At 40.9% G+C, this 26291-nt stretch overlaps 1 protein-coding gene across 6 annotated transcripts; it reads left to right on the top strand.

The window, feature by feature from the left end:
• Window positions 1-1295: 1295 nt before the first annotated feature.
• TFAP2A (transcription factor AP-2 alpha) lies at window positions 1296-25702 on the top strand. Of its 6 annotated transcripts, none has more exons than XM_074271328.1 (8): window positions 8654-9383; window positions 10401-10436; window positions 11699-12133; window positions 15333-15384; window positions 17868-18099; window positions 19858-19976; window positions 21911-22052; window positions 24033-24246. In XM_074271328.1, the coding sequence occupies exons 1-8, from the start codon at window positions 9099-9101 to the stop codon at window positions 24106-24108; spliced, it is 1377 nt and encodes a 458-aa protein (XP_074127429.1). In that variant the 5' UTR covers window positions 8654-9098; the 3' UTR covers window positions 24109-24246. The 6 variants fall into 6 exon arrangements, with proteins under 6 accessions (XP_074127450.1, XP_074127435.1, XP_074127429.1 ...); XM_074271314.1 differs by having other exon boundaries at window positions 8673-9383; window positions 24029-25702; XM_074271349.1 differs by lacking the exons at window positions 8654-9383; window positions 10401-10436 and adding an exon at window positions 1296-1487 and having other exon boundaries at window positions 24029-25702.
• The last annotated feature ends 589 nt before the right edge of the window (window positions 25703-26291 follow it).

Here is a 26291-nt window from a genome sequence, read left to right as displayed (position 1 = left end):
TCATGCGTACTAAATGACTAAGTATATCTGTGATTTATCAGTGTTGTATTTCTTGGAGAAGACTGAGTTCAGAAAGACTCAAATGAAATAGCCATGAATATATTCTTACTTATGTAGCACTTTTAAGTTTGCAGGCCATACTCCTTTTTTCCCAATAATCCTGGGAAGATAAGGAAGTTTGCTACTATTCTCATTTTACTGATAAGGAACCTGAAGTTCTGAAAGGTCTTTTTTGCGTGATCACACAATTAATGACTCATATTTAAATTAAATAGCATCTCCTGTCATCTCTCTTCTTCAAGCTTCATACCTATTAAGACAATTCTTTGGGCCTCACTTTTTTTTTCCCTATGAAAATATGAGGGAATGAATTAGATCGCCACCAGCGCCTTTTCCGGCCCGTAAAAAATTTGTTTTTACCATATGTAATCTGTGAAGTTGAAGCCGAAGGATCAGCCTGAGGCAAACATCTTAGAGTTCTCAGACAGTCACCTGGAGGGGGAGGGCTTAATAAATCTCACAACCAATCTTTTGGCATCCTGGAGTTTATGCAGGCAGGGTTATAACTAACTTTGCAGATTTTCTTTTCCTGGGATTGAGATCCAGATGAGAGTCTTAAATTTACAGCTTAATCTCAGCCCTTTTGAAATAGAACCATTCTACCTTTCCCCCCACTTCTATAAAGTACAGAGTACTAAACCCTCCTCAAAGTTGAATCCCAAACTCGTCTGAATCCCAAAATGCGGAATGAATGAAAAGAGAGAGAGAGAGAGACAGAGAGAGACACAGAGAGAGAGACAGAGACAGAGACAGAGACAGAGAGACAGACAGAGACAGACAGAGAGACAGACAGACAGAGAGACAGAGAGAGACAGAGAGAGAGACAGAGAAACGGAGAGAGGGAGACAAAGAGAGAGAGACAGAGACAGAGACAGAGAGACAGAGACAGAGAGAGAGACAGAGATAGAGAGACAGAGAGAGACAGAGAGAGAGACAGAGACACGGAGAGAGGGAGAAAGGGAAAGAGGAAAAGAGGGAGAGAGGGAGAGAGAGGAGGAAAGGAGGAAGGGAGGAAAAGAGGGAGGGAAGGAGAGAGGGAGAGAGGGAGGGAGAGTGTGTGTGCGTTCCTGCCTCTGCTCCCCAACTATGCCTGACCGGGAAATCGAGTTGGGGCTGTTGGGAAAAGCTGGAACTGATGGTAAGATTGCCACAGCTATAAATCCATCACTTCCCAGGACAGGTTTGCAAGGCTCTGGAACTGGAGCTGGTGGAGCGAATTCCTGGGCAAGCGCGCATGCGTCGGCAGGTAGCAACTCAGCTCTTTATGACCAGGTGAGATGTTCGTGTGCAGGTAAAAAAGGAGGATTTGCCTAAGCGATCCCAGGGAGCGGCCCCGGCGGATCCCTCCAGTCCATGACCGGCAGGGACCTTGTCGCCAGGAGCGCCGAGCCAAGATGTCCTTACTTGCCAAAATGGGGGACTGGCAGGTAGGGGGGGTTTCCCCTTTTATTGGGCTGAGGTGGGCGGGTGTGGAGAGAGGGAGGGAGAAGGGAAAGGGAGGGGGGAGGCTGAGAGTCAGGGGAGGAAACGATCTGGCCCAGGGCAGGGGAGTCGAAGTCGAGCCGCGCCCCGCAGCGCAAAGGAGCGCTCCTTGTGGGAGAGGAAAACAGACCGCTGGCTGCAGGGTTAATGGGAATGGGAGCTGGTAGAGGTCAGTCCCTTAGTCTTACTAGGTTCATAGGGCAGACTCAACAGGTGAGCAAAGTGGGAAATCTCAGTAAGGCACTAGTTTTTTAGACCCCTGCTCCTCCCCATCCCCATTTTCAGATCCCCCTCCGCCTCCAAATAAATAGAAACCCAGGTGAATGAATAATCCGAGACAGGGCGGGGGAGGGGCAGATCGAAGAAGGGAGTTAGAGAGCAAAAAGTGGAAGAGCAGAGATGATTTCGGAATTGTGTGTTGTTGTTGTTGTTGTTGTTGTTTTGGGGGGGGGGGCGGCAGAGTGGAGAGGAATAGTTCCATTTTCTTTAAATTCCACTTCGATTAGGGTTTGGTGCACCTGCACTGTTTCCTTACCTGTATTAACCTAGTTTCTGAGCCCAGAAAGAGATTAAGAAAGGAGAAAAGGAGAGGTTAGGGCGGTGGGGTCGCTTCGGGAGGCGTTTAATTTGGGTGTGTTTTGAAGAGTTTGCACAGATGCTGAACTAAATACTAACTTGGAGAAGCTAACTTTCTCCAGAGGCCCGCCAGCTTGGACTATCTTGAGGAAGCTGTGTGGCCTTGCTGAGGGAATTTCATAGGAAACGATGTTTTCTATTCCAGAAGATGAACCTAAAGTGTCATTCTAGGTCTCAATTACTTTAATATTAGTTAACTAAACTAGTTAAACCAGCGAAATCTCCCCCAAACTCCGACTTGCAGCCCCAGGCGCCTTTCTTCTGTGGTGCTGGCTGTGTTTTCCCACTTTCTGGCCTGTTCACCTGAGTTAGGGACTGAGTTAGGTAGGTTTTTTTTTTGGGGGGGGGTGATGGTGGAGAGTCGAGTAGCGGCTCATCAGTCCCTGAATTATAATCTTGAGCCGCTGAAATCCTCATTTAGCCCTGGCTGAGTAAGGCCTTTTATAAGGAAGACTTGACATGCTCATATGACTTGTGTGGTTCCAGTAGAATGTTCTGATCTTCGGAAATAAAAGTGAAGCCGGTCTCCAGGAAATATTTCTTCACCGTAGTTAGAAGTTAGAACCTTTACTTCTTTTCCAGGAGAAAAGTTTATGGAGATTTTCTCTTCCTTCTTTGTCTTCAGTTTTTGAGGCAAGGTTTCATTTTCCCCTTCCCTTCTCAGCTTTGTTTTTAAAATGTTAATTTCAAGATAACCTCCTCTGCTCTTTCTTTTATCGATACGACATTTTCCACACTATTAAGGCTTTATTCTACTTAATTCCAATCCATTTATGCATCTCCTGAAGAATAACTAACTTTGGAGGTCTGGCATTCTATATCAATACCAACAGAATCCAAGTCCACATAAAACTATACACTCCCTAAAGATGAGCCTAGGACGGAATCAATCACCTCAAAACCACGTGGTTGGATCCTCAGAAATTTTTGGAGAACTTTCAAGCCAAACCATGGGTTCTCTCCACGGGTAGATTATTATTTTTCCTAATTCTCTTTATACGGGAGTTTTAGAATTCATATGTGATATGCAGGAGTTGGAGAGGTCGCAATTGACTGAGGTAGCACCAGCCCCCCTTTCCTCCTTACTGTCTACTTAAGCATGGTTTTGTTTTGAAATGTAGGGTCTGATTGTACTTTTAAAGGAAAGGTGAGATGGTAGAGGGAAAGAGAATACAATTCACCGGAGGCTAGTAGCGAGCTGTGTGTGAGTGAGTCTAGCCTACGATAAAGAACATGTGGCCTATATATTAAGACAGTAGTATGAACTTCACTCCCAGAGGTTCAGTCGTTTCAACACAATCAGCTTGGCCCTTCCCCCCACACAACACACACTCTCCTCCTCCCCCTACTCAAAGATGAGTCTCTCCCCGGGCCTCTAGGGACTTATAACCCGACTGGCTGTAAGCAGTCCCGTCAGATATGGTAATGGAGATGGCTCTCCCTCCCTGGATCTGCTCTCTTGCTTCCCAAAGAAGGCTCCCTCCACGCCCGTTAGAACCCCTCAGAGCCTGGCGGCGCAATCCTGGTAGCTAGCTGTAGCCTTGCATTCACATGCAATGAAGCAAGCTGTCATGGTAATGATGTTCATACTAATCTGGTCCCGACTGGCTCCATTGGATGACTCTGGCTCGAGATGGTGCTTTAATGAAAGAGGTGCACCCCCACATCCCTCTTTGCATAAACTACAGGCCCTAATCTGCACCTCAATTGCAACCTCAATAGGAATAGAACAACAATTTACACGTTTTGGGATTATTCAGAGGTAAATGGTGCCAGGGGACCTGGAAGGGTGGAGTAGGTGAAGGAGTTGAAAGGACAAGTAGGGATGAAGGAAGAATTGATGGAAATTACTCTCTTTCCTTCATTTGAAGAAAAGGAACCTCCTAACATATATAGGAGCTCTAGGCAATGCTTAGACTTATCAGGACTAAAACATTGCATGTATGTATCTGTTATGCACATGAGAAAATATCTTTCATTTGCTGAGCATAGTATTACATATGTTTTTTTGATTGACCACAGTGCATTGTCCCTGAATGTTTTCCTTTGAAAACTGAATTTAATATAATCAAATATAGGAACCTCCAGTCTATTCTTTTGTTGAATCAAAGGTGGGGCCTTGGAAGTTGATACTTTATTTGGAATTCAGAGGGAGAGAAATAGGGACACAAAAAGAACTCTAGGTAGATCAGGAACACTGAGTCCCATTCAAAGTAGTCCTGTTTTCCCTTAGCTTCTTCAGTGTTTAATATCAGCATTTCTAGTGTGGCCTTGCTCTAGATTTTAGATACTATCTGGTCCAGGAAATATATTCCTCTGGCCAAATGAATTACTTTTCCTTCTGCCCTCTTCCACCTGTTTGGTAACAACTCTGTAATGGCCCACAACTCTGTGGTATACACACAACCATAGGAACATGAAGTGAACTCATATACAATGAGAACTGCACCAGCCAGTGTGACTTGTGCAACATGGTCCCAAACAAAATCAGACTGTTGATCTCCGTGGTGTAGGAAAAGGACATATACCTTATAGATATGAGAGAGGTTAAAGAAAAAATGGGAGCAAAGAAAACTGGAAAGAAGTAGGTAGAAAAGAAAGACAGGATTGTGGGGGGGAGTAAAGGAAAAAGGAGGGACAAATAAATGAAAATAGAGAAACTTTCTTTAAAAACAAATGTGAAAGCACAACCCAGGAAACCCACATGTCTACGGAGCACATCAACATTTTTAATACTGCCAAAGCATATTAAGGCACTGAATAGAGTGTGCAGTTAAACTTTCTAGATCTAGAGAGCCCTAGATAACCAACTACCAAGCTTTATACAGGTTCCCACCGTCAGCCAGGGCACTGTGTTGTGAGTCACCTTGGTAACATCACCAAATCATAGAGGGGACTTCCATGCTTTAATTAAAAATGGAAATCCTGGGAAAACTGAAGCATATTAGCTCAGTTAAGAGTTGTTTTCCAATCATTTATTTTTACATATACATATTTTATATGTATACATTATGTATATTATGTATACATCACTACATAGTTGTCTTTGTGTATTATAGAAGTATTGTGGCACTAGCAAGATGATTATGTGTATATTATCATGAGTTACATTTTAAAGAAATCTCTTACCTACAATCCCATGACCTGAAGGAGTTCAATTCTCACTCGATCATAACTTCATACTAACTCTGAGAGGAATAAATGTGCATTGGAGAGAAAAGAATTTCTACAGGAAAATCAATTTATATTTGAAACTTGTGTAAAATAAAAACATAAAATTTAAAAAAATTACTTTACACACAAGGGAATTAAACAATAACAGAACACATCTGAAGAGTTAAAAAAAAAAAAAACTTCCATCAAACTAGAAGAAAATTTACACATACACACTCGCACACACATACACACTAACGTGGGGGGAGGAAAGAATAGAGTAGTCCCTTCCTGGAAAGAATGAGATTGTGTATAAGGCAAAAATATAGCTCGTTTATTTTCCTTGAAATGCTATGGGAACAGTTTTTAGTGCTAAAAAAAAATTATGGAAGGTGACGAGGGCAACTTCTCTTGGTTATGAAGGCTAAAATTGTTGTCCACTAGCTCCGAACTAGGGAACAATAGTATTGACTTTCGGTTCACCCACCTCTTTTAACATCTCTTTTAAGCTTTTCCCTGGAAATCACTGTGTAAGGGTGTGTGTGTGTCTGTGTCTGTGTGTGTCTGTGTGTCTGTGTCTGTGTGTGTGTGTGTGTGTGTGAGAGAGAGAGAGAGAGAGAGAGAGAGAGAGAGAGAGAGAGAGAGAGAGAGAGAGAGAGAGAGAGAGAGAGAGAGAGAGAGAGAGAGAGAGAGAGAAGAATCTTGGGTCTGGGAGAGGGTAGAGGCAGTGCAAAGTCAATTGGCCAAAGGAACTGCAGCGAAGATTTTCCGTTCTCTCCAAAGCAACCCAGAGCTTTGGGGAGGAAGCTTCCCGCTTTGTGAGTCCTATATACCTGAGTCCATTGCTGCAGGTTCTTGTGCTGGAGAGCAATTGGACTATTGTTGATATGCTAATGAGGCGATTAGGCTGTTGGTAAAGAGCTGGAAAAGGGAAAAGTTTCTACCATTAGAGGGAGATCTCCGAGCGCACACAGGAGCTCTCTCCCCACAAGCCTCCTCCTCCCTTCCACCACCAGCCTGCACTCTGCGCTTTCACAGAGAGTGGCTCCACTTTGGTGCAAGGCAGAGAGAAACAAATTTGCTCACGCCAATCCATGAAAATGCTTTGGAAACTGACGGATAATATCAAATACGAAGACTGTGAGGTAAGCTCTTTGCTGGTCTGGGCAAGTCCAGGGGCACCATAGGCTGTCACTGAGACTTTTGTCTCATGCATCGATCTGCGAATTTCGTGTAGGACAAACTTCTACTTCTCCGCCAAACCAGGCAATCCGAGGGAGTGACATTGGATTAGGGAGCGCTCACCCAGAACTCGGGAAAGTGGGATAGTGTTTCCCCTTACTTCCCTCCCCCTCTTTACCTCTTTACTTTCTTTCTAATTTTAAAATTTGGAGAAGCAGTGGGAAAGTGAGCAAAGAGATCTGCGGGAATTTTTGAAGCATGTGCTACCGGTGGTGTGCTTTATTCGAACTCGTGGAGCTCCTGAAAGTCAATCGGAAAAGAAAGGAAAGATAAGCTTCTCTCTGTGCCAGTGCTTACTTTAGCCCCAGCCCAAATATTTGCTGAAATTCAGGGTAGTTTAAAAGAATCTTTGGCGAAGAAGCTGATTTGGGGAATATGAAGATTTGTAGTGGGGGAGGGAGCGGACTGGAACACAAAGCATTATTCGAGTAATTAGTTGGCGTCTAATGTGCAGCTGAAATCAGGTACAATATAGGAGATTGTCAGCCCAGCGCTTTTTTTTTTTGCAGCAGTAGCTGAGTCTCACGTCAGGGTCAGACGATCAAGAACTTAGGAAAATCCATTGAGCCTCAGAGAGGAAAGAACTTAGTTTCACCAAGTGCGAGAGCTGGGGAGCTTGCTGGCGCATCCGACCTATGTTTCGAGTTCGCTTCACTCTCCACCTTCAGCGCCTTGTCCTAGGATGGAACGGGGCGATGGGACAGACACTATGATAGATCTTGAGATCAGCCTTGCCACAGGAATAAAGTGGAGACAATGGAAACACCGGGCGTCTCTGAAGCCGGGTGCCGACTGCCGCCACGAGAAGGATCTCCCCTCCCCCTCAACCCTTTCTCGTGGGCACAATCTCAGATTTAATTGTGGTGTACCTTGTGGGTCCGGGCGTTTTTAAGTCATTCATTTGAGAGTCTTATTTGAGGTTTCTATAGTCGTTCTCATTCGGTGCCTTCCATTACCATAAAGTAAGGGAACCAGTGAATCAACTAAAACGCCGGATCACTTAAATAATTAAGTTGAAATTCTAGCTTTTTTATGTTTTTTGTCATTTGATTCTGAAAGTTTCAGGAAAGGAGCTGTTTGCGTGAGGAACAACAATATCTTGTCTTCACTTGAAATTAGAAACCAGGTTTATCCGAAAGATATGTCTCTCGGCCATCCCTCCCCCGCGCCTTTTCCTTTTCTGGGGACTATTTTAGTTCTTGTTTCTAGAAATCTTTCTCCCTTCCCAGCGCTTATCTTTCCTTTTCTCCTCTCCCCCCTCCCTCCCAAAGTGATAGAAAAGTGCGTTTGAGATCCAGATGAGGACACACGTATATAAGTATGAGCACTAAAGAGGGAACGAGAAAGTCAGCTGGCTTTGTTGTTGTGGCCGAAATAGAAGAACTGTTTGCTCTAGTTAGTGTGAAACAGACCAGGAAAATGGAAAGTAACATTTGACTTCAATTCCAAATCCCTAGGCCAGGGGTATTGGGACTCCTTCTGACCGGGGATGAACTCCAAAGGAAGTCTCAGTCCTTCTAAGCTTTATAAAGGAATCGGACACAGAGCCGCCTACATAAGGGGTTTAGGAACTGAGTGGAGATGGGAAAGAATGTTGGAACATTCACTGTGAATGTGAGTGCTGTGTGTGTGTGTGTGTGTGTGTGTGTGTGTGTGTGTGTGTGTGAGAGAGAGAGAGAGAGAGAGAGAGAGAGAGAGAGAGAGAGAGAGAGAGAGAGAGAGAGAGAGAGAGAGAGAGAGAGAGAGAGAGGAGGCGGATGGCATAGTCTGGCTGCTGAAAGATTAAGAAGAGGAGGGCGGGAGAGAATAAAATAAAGCAAAGGAAAACTGCAACTTTCCCAGTGGCTGTGTGTCGAAGAGACTGTAACCCGTTCTTCAGTGCAGGATTTAGAGCTCTGTTTGATTAGGTGCGCAGGAGTTCTGTAGGACAAGCAGAAGGCAAAGTGCCCGTTGTTATGATAACCCGGCAGACTGGCAGCAACAGTGGTGGCGGCGAAGCTTGCACAGCTCGAGCATGTGCGTGTCATCTTTGGGGGGAGTTGGTGCTCAGGAGTGGCCCAGCCAGTCCGACGGGTTTGCACCCGGAGCTGGGGAGCTAGCTTGTGGTAGTGTGTGGAGGGACTGGGGCTGGCTTCTTTTCCTTCTCTCTCTCTCCTGGGTCCGAAGAACTCCCTATCCTTCTGTCCTGCAGAGCTCCCAGCCCACTGCTCCGCAGATACTCTGGGAGGGGAGGGGGGCAGTCCTGGCCATCTCTGCTCTCCTTCTTCCCGGCCTCAGTCACCCGCCGAGCTGCCAGGAAAGAGTGGTTGCTCGTGGGTGGGGTAGTGTGGGGAGCTGGGTGAAGTGGAGACGGCACCCAGACCTGGCGGATCAGGGGAAAGGAAGAGAGCCTGAGGGCAGTAACTCCTCAGTCCCGGACCTCGAAGCCCGAGTAGGGCCGAGAAGGGCGTCCCCTTAAGGGTGGTGGGGAGAAGAAAGGGATGAAGGCCGAGGGAAGAGAGTGATAGGAGCACGCAGAACTCTGGATGCCTCGTTGTTCCCAGTTTCGGGCAGGTCTCTGCTGTTTGGTCAGGGTCCTGGGCAGAGCCATGGAAAGATCTCTCGGGGAGGTATTGGTAGCGGCGGCCGGCGACAGCGGCGGGGGACCGAGGGGTCCCGAGATTCCTGCCCCGCAGAAAAGCGGAGCAGACAGCTGTACCAAAGGGCAGGGGAGAGACTCTGGCACAGAAAGCAAAGCGGCCGCCCAGATTCAGCCCTTGGCATATAATGCAGGATATTCGCAGCAACAGCAGCAGCAGCAGCATCCTGAGGTCTGCCCTCACTCTTTTTGGTTTGATTGCCCTCCCTTTCTCTTTCCCCTCCCCCCATTCGTTCTCTCCCCCCTTTTCCTCCCTCCCTCCGTCTATGTGGTTCCCACTCCCTCCCTTCCCTCTCCCCACTCTGTGTTCCTCTCCCTCGCCCACACTCTCTCTTTCTCTCTCCCATGCAGGCACACATTCTCTCTCTCTCTCTCTCTCTCTCTCTCTCTCTCTCTCTCTCTCTCTCTCTCTCTCTCTCTCTCTCTCTCTCTCTCTCTCTCTCTCTCTCTCTCTCTCTCTCTCTCTCTCTCTCTCTCTCTCTCTCCTCTCCCTCTGTCTTCCTCTCCAGAGCTCTTTCTCTTTCACTTTTGCATGTCCTGCAACCTTTTAAAATGTTGCCCCTTCCCTGTGATTCGTCAGACGCCACGGCATGTCCCCCTCTCGCTCGCTCTCTCTTTTTGTCTCTAGCTCTCCCTCTCCCCATCTCTGATTAGATACACTGATTCTTCATTCAATGGACGTCATTTAGAACAGACTCTGCCTTGAGTTGCCTCTTCGCTTCACGCTCGATTTCCAGCCATTCTTCCCTTATTAAGTATTCGTGTAATATTAATAGTCATGAATATCTGCTATTAGGAGTCTCAAGGAAAGCAGTCGATCTCTGTTATTAGAAGCTCAAGTGAAGCAGCCGCTAAGTCAAAGAAGGAGAAAAGAGGGAAAGAAAAGGATTAAGAAACAAGCACATACACACTTTTTTTTTTTTTTTAAGAACTTTGAATTATACTATCACGACAGAATAGAGATCGAGTTTTCAACGTCCAATGAAGGGCACCAGCACGAATTGGTTCAAGTTCTGATGGATTATAGTCGTGCTTTTCTTGTTCTCCAGAGTCTCCGGCGTTGTGACTTTGTAGTCATAGTATAGAACTGGGGCTCCTTCGCTTCTCTTTTGTGTTGGGTGTGTGTATGTATGTGCAATCGGTCACTTTTCTCTTGATTTTTTTTTTCTGCCCTGACTCGTTAACCCAGACTTCGCAGATGTTAGTACACAGTTTTTCAGCGATGGTGAGTTTTGTTTTGCTTTGGTTGTTGTTTTTTAACCCCTTTCTCCTCGGGAATTCTCTCTAGAATATTAGCGTTGTTAATATTGTTGGACTTTGGGTTTCACGATCAGGGTTCCTGAAAAAGGGCACTTTTCACACACATATGCACGCACACACACCTTTCATTTTTCATTTTTTTCTCTCTTTTCCATCCTTAAGTCTTATGTATTGTCCCTCCCCACTCTCCTCCCCCTCCCTCATTTACCAACCTACTGCTTCAAGCCAATGATCAAAAGGCTTGTTCTTGCCATATTCGTCTTCATTTCCCTACGTTTTCACTTGTTACCGTGGTATTTCCAAGAGTCTAGCTTTCATCCTTAACCACTTAAAAAAAAATCTATCCTGATATACTACCGGTCATCTGAATACTTTGCTCCTGTGTTTCCAAGCACCTGAACTTCATAGGATACTGAATTCCATAGAATCAACCATGTACTGCTATTTTGAAAGATACTCAATTTCGATGGTAAAGCGGAAAATCAAGTCATTTCATTTGTCCTTAAGGGGAGTGGGAGTGAAAAGGGGAAGCTGTATCTCTCTCTTTAAAATTAGAAATGAATTCATCGTTTCCTTTTACGTCTTTATTATTATTTTTTGTTTTTAAGGCTAATATGCCTACCAACCCAGCTAAAGACGGGAGAATACAGATGTCTCCATCCGTAGTTAAGCGTTCTTTAAAAGGATAATTTAAAACTTGTGTTTTCATTACAGCTGGTTTGAGAAATGTTTCTATGTAAATAGAAGTGATAATATTTGAGTATTTGTTATTATTCCTCTAAATAAATTGAATAGGTAAACAACAATAATAAGGCTGTAGTTAGATTCCAGGGCAGGAAGAGGAAGCGGTTCTACTGTTTAATTACCAGGACTTTTAATTTTGCTTAAGGGAGGTTTGGTGTGGCATTTGAACCTTCTCAAATTTAGAAGACCCCTTTCTATTTTTTTCTATTTGAAGAAATATATAGGTATGTATTCTTTATCCCCTAGTCTATACCAGAATTCAATTGGAAATTTTGAAAATGTCCTTCACTTTTGGGGGGCTTTCCACCGAAACCAGAAAGTTAATAGACAGACAATCTTAAAAGGCTGCTCCGGCGGCTGAAAAGAATCAGAAATCGAGAACCTGGAAGTTTCATGAGTAAGCTATGCAAAACCGATTTAATATAAGCAACTCAGATTTTATATCTGCTCTGTTTTCCCTCTCTTCTTTCTTCCTCTCCCTAGGACCGTCACGATGGTACCAGCAATGGGACTGCCCGGTTACCCCAGTTGGGAACTGTTGGTCAGTCACCTTATACGAGTGCCCCTCCACTCTCTCACACGCCCAACGCAGACTTCCAGCCTCCTTACTTTCCCCCTCCCTACCAGCCCATCTACCCCCAGTCGCAAGATCCTTATTCCCACGTTAATGATCCTTATAGCCTGAACCCTCTTCACGCCCAACCTCAACCACAGCACCCAGGCTGGCCGGGACAGAGACAAAGCCAGGAAGCTGGGCTGTTACACACACATCGGGGATTACCCCATCAGTTATCGGGCTTGGATCCTCGAAGGGATTATCGGCGACATGAGGATCTACTGCACGGACCCCATGGGCTGAGCTCAGGACTAGGAGACATTCCGATCCATTCAATACCTCATGCCATAGAAGATGTACCGGTAAGAAAAAGAAACTCTCCTTCCCTCCTTCCCCAATTAAAGGTAGTTTCAGTGCAAAGAAGGGCCGTACTGAGGTCTTGGGGAAAGGGGAAGGTATGTCCTCCTTTCCTGCTTCTCATTTCCTCCAGAGTAGAAAAGTTATTTAAGACTAAATAGAATGATTGAAGCCGTGACAGAACCTTGGTACTGGTGTTTTCTTTTCGGTAGAAACGAAGATGCAAACAAAACAAACGAAAAAGTGGCTGAGAGTTCTCCACCAAGAACAATAGGTTCCTACTGCTCCCCACAAACAATGCATGCATTAACATTTCCACTACATATAAATAAATCAAATTAAAGCCATCATTGACAGTATCTTCCCTTCTCTATGACAATAGCTGTTCCGATTGGAGGAGTATGTAATACCACCACAAGGCCTTACTTTTGGGATTTCCTCACTGTCTTGGGGAAAAAAAAAAACGTTAGACAACTAAGAGAGCTTATTAAATGCCCTCAAAAGCTTAAAAAAAAAAAAAAAGTGGGTAAAAATAGCATTCGAAGAAAAACAGTTCTTCCAGGTTACATAAAGTGGTGAAATGTTAAGTTTTAAAATAACCATTTTCACAACCTAATCATGGTTAAAGAAAAAAGTATGTAGCAAATCAGACCAGAGGTATATTAAAATACTGCCTTATTTTTTACTAGGAGTGCTAGTGACCTCATAAATCATTAGCTGGGTTATCAAAGTCTATCAAGACCTGCTATACCCTATATTAAATTAAATGTTTTGAGATTAATTGAGTAATAGTTTAGTTCTAATTTAGTTATCAATACAATTTTAAAATTCTAATTAAGCATGGCATTGATACATTTGTTATTTACAATGCAAACTATTGTTAATTTGAAAATACCTTCTGAAATTTAACCTAAACCATCTTTGTTGCTCTAAATGTATACTTATGGTTCCCCTCCCAATTTCTAAAATAGAATTAGAACATGCCAATAATCTTATTAAAACTTTAGCCAGCTCCTGAAAAAGTCACTTTTCAGAGGAAATGTATCTGGATGTGATTTTTGTTAAAATGCTATCCCAAATTACTGTATCAAATATTTTAGCAATATGTCTACTGACAGTTTAATGATTATAACCCCATTATTACAAAGATGATGGTCAGATAAACTTACCCTGTTTCTGTTTTCTTGGTCATCTTGAAACCCTTGGTAAATTGGACAGAGCAGGAAATTTATTATAGCTTATACTTAGCCAAAGCTAACCACTGAAAAGTTATCTTTAGTAGGCTTGAAGGGTAAATAGGCACTTTTTTTTTTCACAATGGGGGGTTTATATCAGATATACATATATATATGTATATATGTATATGCATATATGTCATATATATAGGATCCAAAATATTTTGGGATACATTCTATACACATATATTCATGTATGTATATACACACATGTATATGTATATATACATATATGTATGGAAAAAAAAAAAAAACCGTTGATATTCAGCATGGTTTCTTCCTGAAACAAAATTGTCCACAGAGGAAATGGTTTAATTGAATGAGTTTTTTTTGCTTTTTTTTTTTTTTTTTTAATTGAGGGTTATAACATTGTGCCCTAAAATCTTGAATTTTTACCTACACTCCTTATTCAAAATATCCAAATTGCAAAACTATGGTCCACATTTATGGCAATTCTATGAATTATAATTGCTATACTTTTTGTAAACCCAGTGGTAGTTGGAATACATCTGTAACATTAAGGCACTCTGGTGAAAATAGTGGGTGAGGAGAAATTAACAGTGATCAAATAAAAATAAAGAAACCTATCCTCTTTACCTTTAAAACAAGTTTCTTTCAAAGGAATCTGGGTCAGGAAAAGGGTCGGTTTCAATTTTTCAGTTCTGCAACTACTTAATATTTTAAAAAATCAAGTAGATTGGTTAAAATTAATCATAAATATCTCAGTGGGATTTTAAAGTTAACAGTTCTCCTTGTATGGAATATGTCTAGAAATAACACAAATAAAAGTATTATGCCACACTACATTTACTTTATGGGTTTAGGGTGCATGCATAAAGGGATCATATTTCCCCATATAGTTAAAACACAAGAACTGCGGCAGTAGTCATTTCTGAACATTTCTCAATTTAATTATACTTAAATCCAGAAGCACTTTAGGCAAGTTACAAATGAGAGCATTGAGTATAATAAAACCTGTAATAAAGCAACTTAGTACCATCCACCCGGAATCATTGAGATCAGGCACAATTAACAGGAGCATAAATCCAAGACAGAATGGAAAATGTTTGAATCAGTATTATTGTTGGACAAAGACTAGAGAAGGAAGTAATAGTTTTTTAAATGGTAATGCCTGTGTTTGGTAACGATTGCGAAATCTTCTATCTCAGCAGCACTGGTGCTAATTTGTAAACACAGCCAGACATTATATTGCCTGTCAGTTTCTGAATTAGAAAACATGATTTCATTTTACTTTCTAATCACGTTTTGACTCCAGCACACAAAAATCCATTTGTAAAAAAGCAACACCCAAACCTGAGCCTGAAGAACAGTAATTTGAGGGTCTTTATTATATTCGTATTGTAGTTATTCAGTACATTTTTTTTTTCTTTTTTGGTTTATCAAAGGGAAGGAGTGAATATTCGTTAGCTATTTATCGCACTACCTAAAATGTTTCCAAATGATTTTCATTACTCCCTAGTTACTTCATCAACTACTTTCCATTGTTTTTTGTAGCTTCCGAAAGCCTTAAGCCGAGCTGTAGTTAGGCTGCATACTTAAATCTTAATATGGGGGGAGGGGAGAAAGAGAAGGGAAGGAGGAAGGGGGGGGTTGTGATGAGGCGCCAAACTTAAGTGAGATTCCATTTAAAGGTTAAATTGTACTTTGTCGAAGATAAGGTATCCAGGCTCTTGGTTTTATTTCCAAAGAATATATTGAGATGTGGGTTGTATGTGTATGCTAGGGGTGGGAGGGTTTGGCCATCAGTCTGCACTGAAGCCTCTTGATTTGCAAAGCTGAAAATTCCAATAAGCCAACATGAGATGTTTATATATAAATGTCATTATATAGGAGGGGAAATTTTATTTCTACAACCTCCTCACCACCCCCCCCCCCCCACTATCCCCATACATTCGTTTCCTTTTGTTATGATTATACATTTAAATCCCTCCGTATCCTTTTGTTGCAGCATGTAGAAGACCCCGGTATTAACATCCCAGATCAAACTGTAATTAAGAAAGGTAAGCCATTTCCTTCTGCATTCCAAGCATGTCCTTACAGGCAGTGTACTATTTAAAAGAACTTACAGAGCTTTATTTTTTTCTCTCTCTCTTTCTAAAGGATTTCCTAAAGGCTTGCAGGTAGTAAATAGATAGGCATGGACCAGCAATATTGAAATATCAGCTTTTTATCCTTTAGCAGGATTTATGTTTCATTTTCTGTTGGTATTTTGAATTTTTTTTAATATGACAAATTATTTTGTTAATTGTGTAGTGGTATCTCACTTTTTAAAAGGTTTCATATATTTCAATTAATTTCATGAGATAACTGGGGACTAAAAGCCCATGGACATTAAGAAACTTATGAAATAGTTGACAAATTTTTATACTGAAATAAGGATAATAGCTAAAAGTGGCACATGGCTTTCCTTAGAAACAAAATGGCTTTCTTGTTTTTTTAATTTCTTATTCTGTTGGCTATGGAGTTTTAAACAAACCTTTTGTTACTCTAAGTTAGGCGCAAAGAAGTTTGGGTTTTGGTTCAATTTTATACCTTCTTCCCAAGATTTAACTGTAATTTTCAAATTGTTTTAGGTTAGAAAGGTATAAAGTGATTTGCATGGATTTGTAATTTGTATTGTGTTTAGTTAGTAGAAATAAAGTTGATTGGAATGAGTGTATTTATATGTTATTGCTCTAGGTAGCAACATCATTTCTGTATTCTGTTGGCAGTGTTATTTCAGAATTCTTTTCATCACCAGAGGATGTTGCTATATAAAACTGTTCTCATTTCTAAACCTAATCAGTACACAGATAGCTAGTTTAAAGTTTCATTTTTTGTGTCTGTGAAGCCTTTGTCACGTCAAATTAGATGTGCAAGGGATAAATCTTAAGAGATGCTCTTTCCAAGTCGACATGATAATTGGCTCTTTTATTAGTAATCTCCAGAGTTCGTTTAACTCCTATTGTCTCTATTAGCCTCCCCAGAGCTATTAATGTCACAAGTGATCTATCCAAAACCTAACCCCCCCATTTAGAATATTCCTACTAAGAAACACATAACAGAAGAGCAATATTATACAGTATGAGACTGCTTACATACATATATAATATATATTTGATGTGTTTTTGTGGAATTTAAAATTCAGAGTGTATTTTATTTAAATGGTTCTGAGTATGTTTGTGTTTAGAAATGAAACTGGTCAATACACTTTGCAGTGGCTTTGAATTTAACAGTAGCTTTAAAATTAAATGTGTGAAATTTTTAAGGAGGAAGGACACAATTTTTGCTCTTACTCCCAGAGGTCTACTTAGTCTGCAGTTTGTTAAAAAATTCTCAAAACAAAGCACATTATGTATGTAATCTAATGAAGTTTGACTCGTTAACATTTCTCTACAAGCCCTCAGATGTTCAGGCTGTTAATACCTGCCCATTTAATGTTGAACATTTTTCAAAAATTGAAACGCAGGACTCATTTTATCAGTCAAACATCCATCATTTATAAATGGTAGTGTTACTTTAACCCAAAAGCTCACTTATAGTCCTTGTTTCTACCCACTGAGTTCTCCATCAATTCTCCAAAATCCTCTTTGAATCTTCTCTCCTCAGCTCTAAAATATACTTACTGAGAGGATTCTCCTCCACCCTACCACCAGGGTCCTTCAAAACCAAACCAAGAACAACTACTGATCAGCTGATGTGCATCCTCCACACATACCTCTTTCCCTCCAACTTAGAATTAATGTTTGTTTGTTTGTTTTTTTGATGCAAAGCCCTCAACTTAATTTCCCCACCCAAATGCAAACTTAACAAATAAAACGAATTAGAGGGAGATTGGTCCGATCTCAGTACAAGAGCGGATATACCACCTATCCCTGTTTATATGAAAACGTATATGCTGCTGCCCAGACTTGGTTGTAGGAAGAGTTTATATGCTTATGACTGTATATTTCAGGGAAAAGCTCCTGACCCATCTCTTGATGGTGACAGTTTCAACACTTAAAGAGGGAGGGAGGGAGAAGGAAACCAGAGAGAGAAAATGGACACGTTGGGGAAGGGGAGGCACAACACCCCTAAAGCAAGAGTGAGAAGAATTAATGACATAACTTTAAAACTGGGGAGAAGAGAAAAACTAGAAGATGGATAGGATTAAGGTGGAAAAAATGGATATTAAAATGGAGTGAAAAGGGGGAGGAGGAAAGAAAAAGGAGAAAGAAAGGAAACAGGTGGAAAAGATAAGGGAAACGTAGGAAAGGGGAGGAAGAGAAAGGGAAAAGAAGATTAAATAAATGGGAAGAGAAAAAGGAGGTTAGGAAGACAAGATGAAAGAAAAGGAGAGAAGAGGGAAGAGAGAAAAAGGGGAGAAGGGGTGATAGGAAGAGGGATGAAAGGAGGTCGGGGGTCCAGGGCCGGCTTCTGGGGTGGATGTGTTCACTCGCTCGGTTTGGGGGGTCCTCGGTGGCCCCGGCGCCCGCCCACAGCCTCCCCGTATCTTTCTCCGCAGGCCCCGTATCCCTGTCCAAGTCCAACAGCAACGCCGTCTCCGCCATCCCCATTAACAAGGACAACCTCTTTGGTGGCGTCGTGAACCCCAATGAGGTCTTCTGTTCAGTTCCGGGTCGCCTCTCGCTCCTCAGCTCCACCTCGAAGTACAAGGTCACGGTGGCGGAAGTGCAGCGGCGCCTCTCTCCTCCCGAGTGTCTCAACGCATCGTTATTGGGTGGAGTGCTCCGGAGGTGAGGCTCGGCTCGGTCCGGTCCTGCCCGGCCCGGCTCGGCTTAGCTCAACCTACAGGAGCCACGCTACGCCTGCGCCAGAGCGGCGATTAGCTCCTGCTCCTTCTCCCACCCCACCCCACCCCATCCCATCCCATCTCCCTGCCAGCTCCTCCCCTTCTCTCTCCCCGCCCTGGGAAGAGAGGCGGAGAGAGGAGGACGACATAAGGAGGAGGGGCGGAGAGAGCAGGCCGCGCCTGCGCTTCTCAGTCCCTGCCTGCTCGACTCTTCAAATCCCCACCCCCCCACTCCCCCACCCTCCTCCCCCACATCCTCCTCCCTTTTCAGCCCCCGCCTAGCGCCGGGCGCTCTTGCTGTCTCGGGCTCGCGCTCTCATTAGGGTCTTTCCCTCCCTCCGCTTTGGTCACAGCCACTGGTGCAAAAACCAGCCCTTAAGAGTATCTTTCCGCAGGGTCACTGTTCTCCCTTGGCCCGAGCACACAAGCCTTTCTAACTCCTGATGGTCCACCCTCGCCGGGGGCCACCTCCTTGTTCTCCCCCCCGCCCCGCTCTGAAATAGTGGCTCCTTAAGGACAATTCTCTAGGTTCTGTCCTAACTGCCCCCCGAGCTCCACCAACCTGCTCGATTAGAGCCTCGGGACAATTGCTCTCCTACTGAAGGGGATGCTTTCTTGCTTTCTCTGCCTTTCTTTCCCTTTCATTCTTCCAAGAAATAAGCCCAATGACTTTCCAAATCCATTCTAAAAACGGATATGCGTGCGAGGACCTACAAAGCTGCACCTAGATGTAGATTGCACTGTTATTTTCAAACATTTAAAACCAAGTAGCTATATATTAGTTCATCTCTTTCCCTCTATGCTAACTTGTTTTTTTGTCAGTTTCATCTGCCTTTTTTTCTTCCTTTTCTCTTTGCCCACCCCTAAATTAGGGACTGTTTACCTAGGGGAACATAATCTAATCCACACAATTAAAGAGCACTTGAGTAGGGAATAAAATCTGAAATTAATTAATATGGTGATTCATTTAAACAATTTATCTCAACTCGTTTCTGTGCGTGATAGTTTATTTAGACATCTATTTAGAATTACCTTCCTTTTTTCCCCCCCTCCCCCCATATGGTGGAATTCTTTAAGGTTGCTTTTTCTTTCTTTTTTTTTTTTTTCTTTTTTCTTTTTTTGACATTTGTAGTTAGGCTGGTGACATGCCGTGTAAACAGTTAGTGAAATGAACTTCCCATTGCCGCTAGAGCGATGGCAAGAAAAAAAGAGTGATGATAACTTTGGCCACTGTATGAATAACCCTACAGTGGAACTTCCAAAGAGTTTAAAGACTCCACTGGGGATTTGGTTAGATCAAATGAGATAATGTATCAAAAGTGTTTCACAAACCTCAAAGCACTATAGAAATGTTAGTTTAATAAGTAACTAATAATAACTAATATGTTACTGCTATTAGGATCAGCAATAAGTAAAATATTCAAAAATAATTCCAATTATAAAATTGCTTAAAATGCTGGATATTGGTTGTTTGGTTGGAGCATTTGTTTTGCTGCTTTCCTCCTACCCTCAGATTTAGAGAACGAATCTTTCAATATATTATCAAATCTGTTCTTTTGGTGTAACTTCTCATATGATTCACTCCTACTCCTTTAGATGAACCCTCCACCTTTCTCATTAGGTAACTTTCAAAATAACTTAGGGAAAAGTGATGGTTAGAATTACAGACACATCATTCTAAATTCTTGTGTCTCTGAAACAGGGCAAAGTCTAAAAATGGGGGAAGATCTTTAAGAGAAAAATTGGACAAAATAGGATTAAACCTTCCTGCAGGAAGACGTAAGGCAGCCAATGTCACCTTACTCACATCATTAGTAGAAGGTAAGTACCTTCACATCTGTATTAGGAGGAGGTTGTTTTATTTGAAAATGTTTTCATAGGGGAAGATGATATTTTAATGATACTTTCCATTAGTTACATAGTTTCTCCTTCTGAGCCAATTTGGTTAGTCCAAAATATTAGGAATAAAGAATTAAGTGTTTGAATGGTCCCTTTACTCTGACCTTCTTCATCTTTACCACCCAATTTCATCTCCCAGTCCTCCTCTGATTTTAAACAATTTGAAATTTCAAGTACTGCAAATTCTTAAATTTAAAGTTTCTGTCCCCTTTAAAGAACTCAAAAGTAAATCATTTAAGTTATTCTGACATCTGCATTTAAGAAATGCGTGACCATTACTTCCTGACTTAATTTGGGAATCTTTGACCTGAGTCTTGATTTAAGACTATCCTGAAAGCTCAGAGGTACACTCCCTTTTTGGTTCTGGTTTTCTAAACAAATGTCCCTTTATTATTCCATTGTGCTGTTCTGTAGATGAAAAAATATTATTGAGCTATTTTAGACTTTTATTGATTTAAATGTAAAAAGTCAAAGAAAATACAAGCATCACTGGAATGATTATCTTATTGCTGTTTCTTAAAAAACAAAACCAAAAATAGGCTGACAGAACTTTATCATAGCTTAAGAGACAGATGCTCTTGTAGTGGATTATGTCTTTTTTTTACATTATCAAGTTTGCCTAAATTTGCTTATATTGGAATGAATTTATAGCTTGCTTTTATTTGTGTCCTGTTGGCAATGTTTTAAGTTCAAAAGGGGAAAAAATTATAAGCACTTAAAATGCCTTGCAAATTTAAAAATTCAGCTATATGTAGAGTGAGCAAATCTTATATACATTTTTGTAAATTGGAGTGGTAATGGTCAATCAGGAAAATCCTTGTATTTATAAAGAAATTATAATCCAGTTATAGGATATATTTCAGTGTATTCATTTTGGGGATAGATACCTTTTTTAAAAAAAGTTTAAGAATATATACTTAGAAATATACTTAGGAATAACTAAACCTATTGATTTTATTAGAGGTGGAAAACATAGTTATCTTAAATTATTGTTCTATGCCATAGACCCATGTACAGTAATATTGAAATTTAGCCCACATTCCCCACCACACTTACCAACAAGGAGCTGATCTGTAGATAGGTTGATAGTGATGCCTAATTTTTAGTGTAAGAGTAAGTGTTGGGGTTGGGGATCTGAGTCCTATGGCAGTAAGGGAGTTTCTAGAATACTGTTATTGTTTATGATCTGCTCCATTTTATGGAAACAAGCTCCGCTGAGCGGAGCTTTGAAGCTCTAATTGGCGCATGCGTTCTTCCGGAGCTGGAGCTAATGGCAGGAAGCCCTGCAGTAAAAACCAACTGGTTCAGGAAATTAAAACCAAAGATTTGAAAATCAACAAAACAGACAGACTCAGTAGAGTGACCCTAAAATTCTCATGGTTAATCGTTTGGGGGTGAACAAATAATTAAATACTACAAGGTTAAATTTTAAGCATTTTGTTCTTTTCAGAAAAGCTCCTAGAGTAATTATGATTATCATTCATTAATGTGTTTATGGGTGGGAGTTTGTTATAAAAGATACATCTTAACAGTGTCTAGGAAACCATCATTATTGGAAAAGGGGAAAGGAGGGCAGAAAAATTTATGATATTTATGTATCTTGACCTTTGGTCCTAGAGAAGAAAAATAAAATACTTAAACAGCATTCCTCCCTCGCTTTCCGACCCCTCCTCCTCCCAGTTTTGGATTTGCCTGGCTTTTTTTTTTTTTTTTTTTTTTTTGTTTTGTTTTATTTTGTTTTTTTAAGGGAACTGGGAAAAGGAAGAATTCAGTTATTCCCATAGTTGTATATCTGTGTATTGATCCCATATTTCTCTACCTCCTCCCACTTCTCTGTCTTTCCTACCTTCTGCCAGGAGAAGCAGTACACCTAGCCAGGGATTTTGGGTACGTGTGTGAAACTGAATTCCCTGCCAAAGCAGTAGCTGAATTTCTCAACCGACAACATTCCGATCCCAATGAGCAAGTGACAAGAAAAAACATGCTTCTAGCTACAAAGTAAGACATTTCCCTCTGTAATGTTGGTATAACTGCATTTTGAGAAAAAAGGAAAACCTTTTTTTCCCTTTCCCTAATTTATCCTCCATTCTTTTTCTTGTTAGGTAGTTAAACTATTTTGTAGGTTACCAAAGTATCATCTGTTATAAAGGAAGAAGTAAAGTTCAGTTTGTGTCCTTTTTCTTTTTCTTCCTTTTCTCCAGCCCTTTAGCAGTTTTCCTTAATTGGGGATATGATAGTAGATGACTTTATATTTCAGTGGCTATATTGTTTTTAAAAAATCAGGACCAAATCCTCAAAGGAGAAATAAGCTTGGCTTTGGACTGATATATATCAGTTTCTTTCTCTCAAGGAGGCATTTTCCAAGGACATGGAGCTCATACCCATGAAATACACAAACCAGATGCTGGCCCATTTCAGACCTGCTCCTTTTCCTACCCCAAACTACTTACTACCTTCTCTCTAGGTTTGCCTGCTTCCTTGCTGTCTGCTGCCACATTTTCTCCACCCCTTTCCCATGATTTCAGATGTTTTAAGCTTTAGGGGATTTATGGAAGAGGATTCAAAATGGTCAAAATTACATCTACATCAAAATTCAGTCAGGATTTATTTCTACCAGAATTAAAAAGGCTTCTCCAGGTGGTATGTTTAAAAAAAAAAAAAAAAAAAAAAGTTGATATGTTTTCTGGAAATTAAAAGGCTTATTTAATTGACCTTAATTACCAATGGAGATGTCACCAAAGGGCACAGAGCCAGAGGGTAGAAGCTGGAGGAGGGTTACAAAGGAGGATGCAATTGATGAAAGATTGAGATAAAGGCAGTTTGTGGTGGGGAAGATAGAGATAGCCTAAGCTTATAGATAGCCAGTTCTTCCTATTTATTCTTTGTCATTCTGATTCATTTTTCCCCAGTGTTAACTCCCTCTACCCCTTCACTTTCCCTAAACTCAGTTACCCATCAGCACATTGAAAAACCTGTGAGGCAAACTGGGCAAGATCTTTGATTTAGTTTTCCTTTCAATTAGGCAGGGAGGGTTTTTCATTGCAAGTAGTACCAACCTGGCTTTTCTGCTTTGAAAATTAGTCTCTTTCCTCTCCTTTCACCTTCAACACATGCACACACATGTATGCTTGTGTACACACCCTCAACCTCACCCACTCTCCCTTTGAAAATTTCTCAGCTTTCTTTTTGTAGTTTTTAGGGGGAAAGTAGCATAAGGATAAAATAAACATTGTACCTGTCCTAGATAGGTCATTCTCAATTGTCCCTTTTGCATCCTGTTCTTTTGGTCAGAAAAAAACAAACAAACAAACAGAAAAAAAAAAACAACCCAACAACAACAATTGTAAACCAAACTCAAAGTATCTTTCTTTCAATATTCAACTCACTGAAGGGGACTATATAAAGGTTAAAAAGTTTATCGTAGGCAAGTGACTATAGGAAGAACTGTACCCAGTGGAGATATATCATAGTGTTTTTTACTGTGAGAGCTTATAGATAGATCATATTGAAGGTATTTATCTATTGCTGAGCAGTGCTTCTCTTCTTTAACTTCCTTCTGTAAGCATGTATGTACACATGTGCCTTTGAGTGTCTGAGATGTATGTTTGAGGCATGAGTCTGAGGGGAGAAATGTTTAATACTTGTTTTGGTGAGATGAAGGTAAAGGGTAGGATGAATAATTACATGGAGTGGGATATATTTGCCTGTATAGGCCCACTGAGAAATGCATAGAAATATTGCTGAGTCTTTAAATGGTCAATAGAAAAAATAAAATGTAAGATACTACATTATCTACATGTATACATCTTTGGCTTGGTGGCAGGGAAACCCAGTTTTGTATTCCAGATGATTATATAATCTAGCAGGGAAAGTGCCCCCCTCTTGCTGCTGCTGACAGCAATGGTTCATTTCTCTTTCTTTCCCTCTCTTTTTCTCTTTCTCTCCCACCTCTCTCTGCTCCACTTGTGCTTCAGACAGATCTGTAAAGAGTTCACCGACCTGCTGGCTCAGGACCGATCTCCCCTGGGGAACTCAAGGCCCAATCCTATCTTAGAGCCAGGCATTCAGAGCTGCCTGACCCACTTCAACCTCATCTCTCATGGCTTCGGCAGCCCGGCAGTGTGCGCAGCAGTCACTGCCCTGCAGAACTATCTCACCGAGGCACTCAAGGCCATGGACAAAATGTACCTCAGCAACAATCCCAACAGCCACACAGACAACAGCGCCAAAAGTGGTGACAAAGAGGAGAAACACCGAAAGTGAGGATTTCCTTCTTTCCTTCTCCTCAGCTCCACCCTGCTTCATCTTTTCACCTCTTCCCATCTTTCTCTTCTGCACCCATCTTCTCCTTCATCACCTACCATCACCACCACCTGGCAGGCGACAGCTCTGGAATCAGCGATCGACTGCTGCCCATTCTGTTCTCTGAGTCTGCAAGAATGCTTTCTTCTGTCTACAATCCTGATTCATAGTCCCTCTCTGCCTCCTCCCCCTTCATCATCAACACTCCCTCGCCCCCGTTTGGAGCCTAAGAGAACAGAACAGGCGGTGGAGCCAGCAAAGAAAAGTTCTGTCTGAGTTTGTGAACTTTTTTTTTTTTAAGTAAACCAACAGAAAAATAAATAAAAAGAAAGAACTTTTTTTTTTCTAAAAAAAAAAAAAAAACAGTTAAAAAAATTTTAAAAAATTCTATGAGCTTCATGGGACTGAATCACCACCTCCCCTTACATTACTTCAGTTAAGATTGTAGCCATATTAAAAAAAAAAAAGGCAAAAAGGATAATGACATTTTTATCAGTATTGTGAATAAACTTGAACACAAAATCCATGCAGTTCCATGTCATGTCTTCAGTTATAGAACTTCTTCCTCTCCAAGGTAAAGCGACCAACTTGAACGTTTTATGACAACACAATTTGCAGTTATTCTATAAGGGAATCAGTGTTCATGTTTGTATATATTTATTTATGTGTAATTTAATGGGAATTGTAAATATGGTGAGTCTGTTTTAAACCTTTTTTTTTTATTTATCTGGTGATTTCGTTTACCTCTTGTTTAGTGGGATTTAAATCTTCCCTCTTAGTTCTTCATGTGGCTCATGGTACTTATTTAGAAATCCAAGGTTTGGGGGATTACTTTTTTTTTCTCTGGGATTCATGATTTTTGATCTGTTGTAGCATGTTAAGACAACAATGAAGCAGCTGAACAAATTTAAAAAACAGAGAGAAATAAAATGAATTAAAAATATAATTAGTATTACATTTACATTCATTGAACTCTAAAAGTGATATTGGATCCTAGAATGATTTTAAAACATGAGCAGTTTTACAAACCTTATGTCATGAAGATGGGGTTGGGAATGGGATTTAGGAAAAAAGTTTTATTTTTCTCCACTGTCTTCCCTTAAAAGCATCATCAGAGCAATAAATGAAAATTGTCTTTAGTCCAAGGTTAGGGATTCCCTCCCACCCCTTTTTCTTGTTCAAAGAACTTCAAACATTTGGGACCACCTGGTATCCTGTATTTCCACTGGCCATATTGGAAGCAGTTCTAGTTGTATTGTATTGAGTTGTGCTGGCAGTAGTTTCCATGCCTGTCAATGTATCATAGTCCTTTGTTGCCCAGATAAATAAATATTTGATACGCTTTATGTCGATTTTTTTTATTCAGTGGCTGTCTTTACCCAGGCGTATTTTTGTTCTTGGCAGTATTTTTTATTCAGTATGGTTACAGTAATTGAGTTTAACTCTCCCTTGACAATTGCTCCTTGCAATAAGCAGCTGAACCCATTGTTTCCCTCAAGTATAATAAAAACTTACTTTCAACTTGGAGTTCAGAGCAGGGTATCATTTAGATATTCCACTGAGTCTGTATTCAGACAAATGACACAATAAAACACAATGTATTCTTTTGGATAAAAAATTGTCTCTACTGCTAAAAGAATGACACACCATCTTTTCCTTAATCAAAACAGAATTTTATTTTAAAAAATAAAATAAAGTTTTATTTATGTTGATTCTCTAGGTTTCATTTGTGTTTTAAAATAAAATGTGAACATTTCTTAGGGAAATAATAATCTGGTTCATTAATACCAGAATTATATACTGTTGATAAGATGTTCAAATGAACTAAAACTAATCTTGGAAAAGGAAAAGAATTGTGATACAAAAGCACGGGTAGTAGTGGAATGGAAGACATTGAATTCAAATTCATTTTCATATTTATAGGTGAACTGATTG

Source organism: Sminthopsis crassicaudata, chromosome 1, assembly GCF_048593235.1.
Source record: "Sminthopsis crassicaudata isolate SCR6 chromosome 1, ASM4859323v1, whole genome shotgun sequence".
Taxonomy (NCBI): domain Eukaryota; kingdom Metazoa; phylum Chordata; class Mammalia; order Dasyuromorphia; family Dasyuridae; genus Sminthopsis; species Sminthopsis crassicaudata.
Note: the sequence above shows the minus strand (reverse complement) of the source record. Positions and strands in the feature narration are given on the sequence as shown.

Bases quoted from the DNA above. Each gene is read 5' to 3' on its own strand.
- TFAP2A (XM_074271314.1), top strand. From the start codon at position 9,099: ATGCCTCGTTGTTCCCAGTTTCGGGCAGGTCTCTGCTGTTTGGTCAGG. The intron at 12,134-15,332 runs GTAAGAAAAAGA...CTTTTGTTGCAG, and splicing joins ATGCCATAGAAGATGTACCG to CATGTAGAAGACCCCGGTAT. The intron at 15,385-17,867 runs GTAAGCCATTTC...CTTTCTCCGCAG, and splicing joins TCAAACTGTAATTAAGAAAG to GCCCCGTATCCCTGTCCAAG.